Source organism: Cyclopterus lumpus, chromosome 21, assembly GCF_009769545.1.
Source record: "Cyclopterus lumpus isolate fCycLum1 chromosome 21, fCycLum1.pri, whole genome shotgun sequence".
NCBI classification, from domain to species: Eukaryota; Metazoa; Chordata; class Actinopteri; order Perciformes; family Cyclopteridae; genus Cyclopterus; species Cyclopterus lumpus.
Window position 1 is genome coordinate 23,465,656 of NC_046986.1, and position 9,511 is coordinate 23,475,166.

General features: G+C 43.1%; 1 protein-coding gene across 10 annotated transcripts in view; it reads left to right on the forward strand.

The window, feature by feature from the left end:
- Positions 1-9,285, forward strand: part of clasp1a (cytoplasmic linker associated protein 1a) — a 70,740-nt gene extending 61,455 nt beyond the window's left edge. For 8 of the 10 annotated variants that reach the window (XM_034560965.1, XM_034560969.1, XM_034560970.1 and 5 more), the window contains 6 exons: positions 376-432; positions 1,288-1,481; positions 1,642-1,770; positions 3,858-4,064; positions 4,421-4,537; positions 7,357-9,285. In XM_034560965.1, coding sequence (XP_034416856.1) covers positions 376-432; positions 1,288-1,481; positions 1,642-1,770; positions 3,858-4,064; positions 4,421-4,537; positions 7,357-7,443 — 791 coding nt within the window. In that variant the 3' untranslated portion in view covers positions 7,444-9,285. Of the gene's footprint in view, positions 1-375; positions 433-1,287; positions 1,482-1,641; positions 1,771-3,268; positions 3,631-3,857; positions 4,065-4,420; positions 4,538-7,356 lie in introns of those variants that run through there. The other 2 variants (XR_004611763.1, XM_034560973.1) reach the window with 2 other exon arrangements.
- Positions 9,286-9,511: the final 226 nt, after the last annotated feature.

The following is a 9,511-nucleotide window of genomic DNA, read 5'->3' on the forward strand; positions in this document are numbered from 1 at the left end:
ATACTGAACACATACATACTGTACATGTACATAGTCTACACATACATACTGTACACGTACATACTCTACATGTACACACTGTACACACACATACTGTACACGTACACACACACTGTACACATACATACTGTACACGTGCATACGGGACTGTTGTTAGGGTGGCCCTGGTAACTCACCACGTAACAAGGGGAGTCCTTGCTACAAAGGCCGGGGTCCTAAACCAACCCATGGAGATCTCTCATACTTGTGTTCAACAAGCAGTATTGAGCTGCGGTCCGTGTCAGCTGCTGTTATCATCATCACGTCCTTTGCTCTGCTTCTAACCTCCCCCCACCCCTCTGTCTCCCACCTCCACCCCCTCCCCCTCTTCTCAAGGCCGACGTCAGGAAAGTGGGGAAAACAAGATGACGCTTCCCAAGGTCTTTGCTCCCGGTAAACACTGATTACTGATTTACTGACTACTCACTCTATTCACTCTCTGCATGTTTGCATTGTCCAATCAGCTCTCTTCATTCACATCGCTCTTTCCGTGTTTTCTAACTTCTTTCTAACTCTGATGTGTGTTCACTGAGTGTAACCTGTCGTGCTGCCAGTGCCAAACTTGATGCTTTTACAAATGGTTCATTCTTCATTAGAGTTCTAGAGTATTGCAATTATGATAATAAGATATTCTCAATAGTTGAACATCTAGTCACAATACTTGATAACCGGTTAATCACACTAACATGTTTGACACAGAGATATACATGTTTTCCTACCCAACATGGAGAACCATTGTCAAAGTAAAATGAAGAACATCACTTGTTAGAATTAGGTGGCACGACCATCCTTTCACTGTGTATGCAAACTTGTATTCAACGTCAAAATCTATTTAAAATGGCAGCCAACTTGATTTCTAAAATGGAACGTTTAAGTCCAATTGTGCCGTGACTGTCGGCCTTCATTGGATACATATCTGGTAACTCTGCCGTGCATTCAGAGATGTATCTCACACAGAATGCACTACAGTGCCCATCTTCACACATTCAACCTTCTTGTCTTAGAGTGACATTTTCAGAAAATTATTTTTATTTTATTTTAAATTTGTTTTTACAACCCTTTTTGAAATATATTTGAATTGGAAACCAGTCAAACTTTCTCACAGCATTGATTGAGTTTCTTCTACCAGTCTGATAGGATACAAGACCTTTGTGAGATTAAATTACTAAGATTTTTTGGGACAGTAGCTGTATTTTCAATGTGCAATAATTAATATGTAACATATCCCTCTCATCCTGTCCCGGCTAGCAATCGGTCACGACCACTCGGACCTGGTAGCCGACCTGCTCAAGGAACTGTCCAATCACAACGAGCGCTCTGAGGAGCGTAAAGGCGCTCTGGTGGAGCTGCTGAAGATCACACGGGAGGACAGCCTGGCTGTGTGGGATGAACACTTCAAAACCATCCTCCTCCTCCTGCTGGAGACGCTGGGGGATAAAGATGTACGTTATTATATGGCTGTGTGAATGTTTGTTTGTGGAGGATATTGATTCCCACTGAGCTTAACAGGCATGGCTGGGAATCACACTCTGAATGTATGCATGTGTGATGCAAGGGTATTTCAACTTTGAACTGATTTCCCATGCCATTGTGACCCCCCAGCACACCATCCGAGCCCTGGCCCTGCGTCTGCTGAAAGAGATTCTGAGGAACCAGCCGGCCCGCTTCAAAAACTATGCTGAGCTAACCATCATGAAGACCCTGGAGGCTCACAAAGACTCTCACAAAGAGGTACATACAAATGGGAGAATACACCACATTGCAGGACTTTCAAAATGCGTTTATTGTGTTGTTTTTCTTTCACTTCATATTATGCATATCCCATGTAAGCAAACTGTTGCCTATTTTTACACACATGGCAACACTATCATTTATTTGGAGTGTCAAGTTTGTGTCAACTTGATGGATCCAAGTCCGATACGCTCCACCAACTCCTGACATACTGTATCTGTTGGTGATAACTCTCTGTGGGTTCACCACCTCATGTGACCCTTTTCTCATGAGGAACATATCATTTGATCCATCATTAAGTATGGTTGCATGTGGTACTTTTCCAGAGTCAGTGTATTACTACAGTAGATGGAGTTAGGAGAAATGGACTGGAGTACCAACATGGGAGCAGAGCAATGCACTGCTGTGGATGTATTTTAGACACAGAATCAATATAATTATAAGTTAAAGCTGTATTTTGAATATTGTCTCAGCTTTACCTTTCCGTCAGACAGCCCTTACTCTTCAAAAACCCCAGCTTCTGGCCTACCACTCGATTGGTTCGTTGGTTTGTGTTATTGTGTGACTGATGTTTTACAGTTTGGGAGTCACAGATTAACACAAACAAACTACCTGATGGAGGCAGTAGACCAGCTACTCATGTGTTCTAGGAGTTAAAATGACCAAAGCAGTCTGGTGGTACAAAAGTAACGGCTTCAGTTCCCTTCTCAGAAAGGGTTATCTGACAGCAAGGCAAAGCTGAGAAAATGTTCTTAATATAGCGTACACTTAAACTGATCATTATTGTTTGAGGTGGCTAAAGTAAGTGTAGCTGCTGCCCCGTCCACAGCAGTGCATTGCTTTGCTCCCGTGCTGGTCCATCTACTGTAGTAACACACTGACTATGCAGAAGTAGCTTGAACAACCCCTTTTCAAAACATCCAAACTACCCCTTTAATGGAAATAAATTAATCAAATTTGATATATTTACAAAGAGGGGATCACAGTCTCTCCATATTGTACATTAAAACCACCGTGACAAGCTTTTTTTATAGAATGTGTGTAGTTCAAAAGTATGATACTTGTTGGTTTTAAAGGCTCCATAGTAGCCTCATCAAACACTAACCCCTGACCTGACGGTTTATTACACAGAACCACCTGAGAAGCCGTCATTGGAAACCGTTTGGTAAATGGCAGGCACTTTGAAAACAAAATAAAGTACCTGGCAGATGATTGGAGGAACCATCTGTCAATCAAACTCTTAGGGAAGCCAGCAAAAACATCTTTTCATCATCTCTACAGTTTTAAAAGAGATGATGCTATTGCAGCATCTACGCTAACCTCTCTGTGTCGTCTCGCACACACCTAAGCCACACCCATAGCTCCTCACAGGAAGCTGATTGGTCCGTGCTGTGACTTACCAGACATAAACTCATGTCTTAAAGCCCAAAAGATGGATTTTTGTGTCATATGTGATCCTGTGACCTCACATGACCTGTTGACTCCTCGATGGATCCAGCTTAGGAACAGCAAGGAGAAACCTTGGGGCTTACTCAGGATAACTCAGGATAACTCAGGACAGTGGTCCTCCCAGGAAGGTCAGCAGGTACAGAGAGTGGGTAAGCAAAGATAAACACTGAGACTACCCTTTCATGAAGCTTCCAGATCAATAATAATCAACAGTCCGGGCTAAAGAACCACTGACTGCTCAGTCAGACAAGAGATTAAACTAGTCTATCACAATTAATAATAATATACAATTGTTCTTTGCTTGAGGGCTTACAGAGCAACCTTTTGTGTTGTTTGCAGATAGATAGATAGATATATAGATGGATAGATAGATAGATGGATGGATGGATGGATGGGTAGGTAGGTAGATACTTATGTATCCGTATGTGTTGTAAATATTGTAAAGCCCTCTGAGGGTAATTTGGGATTTTGGGCTATACAAAATAAACTGAATTGAATTGAATAATTCTGGAGATTAAAATCCTACATTTAAGAGGAAAAAGAATCTTGGATATTCCTTGAGAATTAAGTAATACATTCATGTTTTTTTTGTTTGTCACGTAAATGTGCAACTTTAATCTTGATGGTGTGTATTTTAGGTGGTGCGTGCGGCCGAAGAGGCGGCGTCCACCCTGGCTGGCTCCATCCACCCGGAGCAGTGCATCAAGGTGCTGTGTCCTATTGTGCAGACAGCCGACTACCCCATCAACCTGGCTGCCATCAAGATGCAAACCAAAGTCATTGAACGCCACGCCAAGGACTCCTTACTGCAGCTGCTGCCTGACATCATCCCAGGACTCTTACAGGTCTGGGGCCTAAACATTACACAGCAAAGAAATGTAGATCTGGATTGTTAAATCTGCACATATTTGTGGTTTAGATTAGATTTCTGTCTATTACTAACAAACTCAAACAAAGCAACCCGTTTATAAATATTAATTATTTGCTCAGCAAAAGTGTTCAATGCTTGTCCTAATTCATGTGGAATATATAACACAAGTTCTCTGTGGACAGGCCAATCAGAAACGGGCTGATTTGGACAATGAACATATTTGGACACAGTGAACTATTTACCTTATTTCTCCCTGGAAATGTTTGCGTGCACTCTGCACTCTTTTGAGTCTCCTCCCACGTCGCCTGATGCCACCTGCTTTCTCTGCAGGGCTACGACAACACAGAGAGCAGCGTTCGCAAGGCCAGCGTGTTCTGTCTGGTTGCTATCTACTCTGTGATTGGCGAGGATCTCAAACCCCACCTGGCACTGCTCACGGGCAGCAAGGTAATGCCTGCGGATCTCTTTGCATGTAAACGTTCTCAGACAAACAAACATACACTTTTTTTCTTTTTTACCAAAACCCCTTCAACAGATGGCTTATCATCTTCCCACGTTGTTATTATTTCTTAGCAGTTTTCAACCGCTTCTCCAATAATAAAGCGCGGTGTTATATACGTATATATATGTTCTCTTCTTTCACTCAACATGTGTCCTTTATGTAAGCGTGGAGGTCTGAGGGTCAGGTTCACCTGCATGGAGGGACCCTCCCCTTTGACCTACAGCTGGCTATCTGAAAGGGTACATATAGTATTGACTGAGTAAGCACCGTCACATTCTCACGTTGTACTTTAAGGTGAATTTTAGTGCAAACAAAACCCGAAAAACAGTTTTAGAGATCGACTTTTCTGCTGTTGCCATTCAAAACAAAAGCTCAACATTGAGAGTGGCCGTATGGAGCCTGCAACCTCGTTCAACCCAGCTCATTGCAGCTGTTAGGAAATGAACGGCCTTCTCCAAGGCGAGTTTCCTCTCCATGAGGTCCGTCAACAAAATCGAGCCAAATTGATGGTTCCAGTTACAATAAAATGATTTCTCTAAAAAGTACAGCAAACACAATTACAAATTGAATCACACTAATAAGGACACAGAATATACCCCGTGGGACAGAGATCCAGTGCCCGGCGTAGATCGGTTACCTGTAGATCGGTTACCTGGTTACCTGTAGATCGGTTACCTGTAGATCGGTTACCTGGTTACCTGTAGATCGGTTACCTGGTTACCTGTAGATCGGTTACCTGTAGATCGGTTACCTGTAGATCGGTTACCTGTAGATTGGTTACCTGTAGATCGGTTACCTGGTTACCTGTAGATTGATTACCTGTAGATCGGTTGCCTGTAGATCGGTTGCCTGTAGATCGGTTACCTGTAGATTGGTTACCTGTAGATCGGTTACCTGTAGATTGGTTACCTAGTTACCTGTAGATCGGTTGCCTGTAGATCGGTTACCTGTAGATTGGTTACCTGGTTACCTGTAGATTGGTTACCTGTAGATTGGTTACCTAATTACCTGTAGATCGGTTACCTGTAGATCGGTTACCTGTAGATTGGTTACCTGGTTACCTGTAGATCGGTTACCTGTAGATTGGTTACCTGGTTACCTGTAGATCGTTTACCTGGTTACCTGTAGATCGGTTACCTGTAGATTGGTTACCTGGTTACCTGTAGATCGGTTACCTGTAGATTGGTTACCTGGTTACCTGTAGATCGGTTACCTGTAGATTGGTTACCTGGTTACCTGTAGATTGGTTACCTGTAGATCGGTTACCTGGTTACCTGTAGATTGGTTACCTGGTTACCTGTAGATCGGTTACCTGTAGATTGGTTACCTGTAGATCGGTTACCTGGTTACCTGTAGATTGGTTACCTGGTTACCTGTAGATCGGTTACCTGTAGATTGGTTACCTGGTTACCTGTAGATCGGTTACCTAGTTACCTGTAGATCGGTTACCTGTAAATTGGTTACCTGTAGATCGGTTACCTGTAGATTGGTTACCTGGTTACCTGTAGATTGGTTACCTGGTTACCTGTAGATCGGTTACCTGTAGATTGGTTACCTGTAGATCGGTTACCTGGTTACCTGTAGATTGGTTACCTAGTTACCTGTAGATCGGTTACCTGTAGATCGGTTACCTGGTTACCTGTAGATTGGTTAACTGCCCGGCGGTCGCCACAAAGAGATCTGCTGATTTTCAGCATGTAACCTTAAAGTCAAACCCCCTTCATCCTCTTCCAGTCCACCGATTGGACCAGACCTCGTCCTGTTGTTCCTTATCACTTTCTCCATGATAGGTTTTAGTCATTGTATTGTTCTAATTGCACATGTTATTAGTTTGGGCGAAGTAGGGCGAGACAGAAAAGGTTTGAGAACCACTGGTCGAGGCCAAGTCATCACAAATGTACCAAAGCAATGTCGCCTCTATCACATGAAACTTGTGTTTGAATTGAAAGTCTGTCTGTGTTTTGTGTGTTTGAGAGATTACGTTCTCATCATTTTGGCATAAGATGTCAGACATCACAATGATCTCTTCTTTCATAAGAGATGGTCCTGTGTTTTCTCATTTAGAGACTCTAGATGGGCCCTTAGTTCACACCTGGCATTAGATCAGGCTAGACGCGTCACCAGTGACCACTTGTGATCGGATCTCACTTCCCCGCTCTATATGCAAATAAACAACAACCAACTTCATTTCTGTTTGCAAAAGACCAAGCTCAGCAGTAGAGTGGGTCTTCTATCAATCAGAAGAAGCTTAAACTTCAAGACTTATTACACTATTTCTTAGCGTGTTTACTTTCAAACCCTCATTACAAGTTGCATGGATCCATTACAACCAAATAAGCATATTTTTCCTGTTTTATTTGAATAATTTTGACAAAGTGAATCTAGTCATTAATTCTCAAGGGGAAAAAACGATAGGACAAAAGTTTGAAAGAATTAGCATCATTCTTTCTGCTTTTGTCTCTGGACCAAGTGAAAGATAAAGAACACCAATTTATGTCTCTGTCGGGTTCTTTCCATAATGTTGTCCGACACTTATTATAACAATCTGAACACTTTCCGTGGACGCACATTGATGAGTTTACTTAGCAGCAATAATACTGGACAAATCTCAAATATAGGGTTATATTCTCACTTAAACACAAGGAACAAGGGAACGGTTCCCCTTTAAGACCGGAAGGGGAAGTCCGATGGGATGCTCCTCAACGTGCACACTTCCTCTGTGTGGAGGAAAAGACTAACATCTGTTGTCTTGGCTGGTTTGCAGATGAAGTTACTGAACCTGTACATCAAGCGAGCCCAGACGACCAACAGCAACAGCAGCAGCTCCTCGGACGTCTCCTCTCACAGTTAATGGAGGGAGGTTTCATCTGGAAACCCTGTGGATGGACGACGCCAGAAGATTGCCGTCCCCGAGCTTCCCCTCCTCCTCGTCCTCTTCCTCGCTCGAGCTCCACTGCGCTTCTCTCCCGTGTGGAGGAGATCCTGTCACCGACCTATTTGTCATGTAGTCCCTCCATGTAGTTTTCTTTTTATGCTAATTTGTTATTAAAAGTGGCTCAATCAGTTAAATCCCCCTTTCATAAAAACCTTATTCCACTAGAAGTGACAATCCTTTAAAGTTTATTTTGAGGGACAGAAGAGGAAACTTCCCAGTTAAAGTTTGTGTGAATGCTGACTCAGCAGACGTTTGTGTTGCCTGTCTTTTCTCACGGAGCGCTCTGCATTAAGGTTGAGGACGGCTTTTTGGCCCACATGCTTTGGACAACCGGTTGCCGGCTGGTTGCCGGTCTGTGGCATCTCACCTGTGAATCTCTGCTCAGCCGAGCGGCTCTGTTTGAAGAGCGAGTCATTTGTAAATAGCGGCAGATGTTTTCCCAGCTTGGAGTCGGGGGGGAGACGAGCGATCGGAGGCGGTCGAAAAGACATTACCAGGCCTTATTCACTTCAACACATCTTCAGTTGACTGGGACCTCGGAAGGTTCCGCACTGGAACTCTCCGGAAAAATGTGACTTTGCAGGGAAAGGAACAGTCAGTGTTCTTGACCCGTGATGATGCAGCTACAGTATTAGGTGTCCCCCCCCCCCCCCCCACCCCCTTAACGTAACCACAGCTTCTGCAACAGCCGTGAAATCCACAAATATATGGTGTTTTGTATATACACGTCTGGACCACTGCTTAGCATACTTTTCAATGATGTCAGTGAAAAAAACAAACAAGAGAGAGAAGTGAACGGGTGTCTGAGTCCCTTTCTTCTTCTTTTTTTGCACGATAGATAACTTGCATGTTACCTGCAGCACATGCCAACCTGCTGTTCTGAAGGGCCAAGGCTATTTAAGTGCACTTGTGACATCATCAGAGTACTCGTCTCTGATTTAATGTTTCAGTAGAGGAGGAAGTCCCATCGGCCACACTCTTATGACCAAAATGTGTCGGGTTTATTCAAGTTTCCAGAAAGCTTCATCTGGGCACGGCTGTGATGTTTTACATTTCTGCTACGTTTGAGGTATCGAGAAGCTTTAAAATGTCGGATCTTACAACGAGATCTCTCTTTAAGTTGATGGTAGTTTAGATCAGAGTCCATGTTATTATTGGATATGATTTGGTTCATCGTGATACAGTTAATCTACTGGAGGAAGGAATCAGATTTGTTATGCCTTTTTAATATTGAGATAATATTAAGGAAATACAAGTATTCCTGGTGTTACCTGGGGATTGTTTTAGTTGAGTGGTGTTTTCATTCAGGGAATCCACAGAGAGTGGGCCAATTGTGGTTATTTAAGTAAATGAATGTACAGACTTAATACGTGTTTATGATTAGCTTTGTACGCATTGGTACTGAAAATGATTTTCAGCAACATGCAGCCCTGTAATATGCCTGTCTGCACTCTACCCTCATAATAATGGGAAAGTTCACCAATCGGCACACTGGCACATGCTATCACACTGCTGGTCCTAGAAACAGACCACATGGTTCTCCTTTAAAACTGTCACTATGCATGTTATACAGTACACTGTCTTTCTTTTGTCTCAAGTGGTCATGTAATATTCATACCTGTATTTATATATTTTATTTCGTCCTCATGATAAACTGTACAGAAGAGTTTTTGTTGTTGCTGTTGACTTCCACCTGTGATAAGTTTGCAACAATGTAAAGAAATTGTTTGCTCTAGAAATAAACCGACTGAGAAGTGATCCGGTTGTCCGTCCCAACACTGAGGTGTGCTCAGCTGCTCGGTAGAAACATTAACCTGAGAGGTCACGTGACCTGCTCCTAATCTCCGGCCCGTTGGAGGAGCTCAGACTGCAGGGGTTTGTGTTCCACCTCAAATCACCTGCATGATGTTTCCCTCATATCCCTCACTAGGGTCAGTCAGTCATACACCTTTTAGAATGTCAGACATGAAGCGCCTCAATGCTC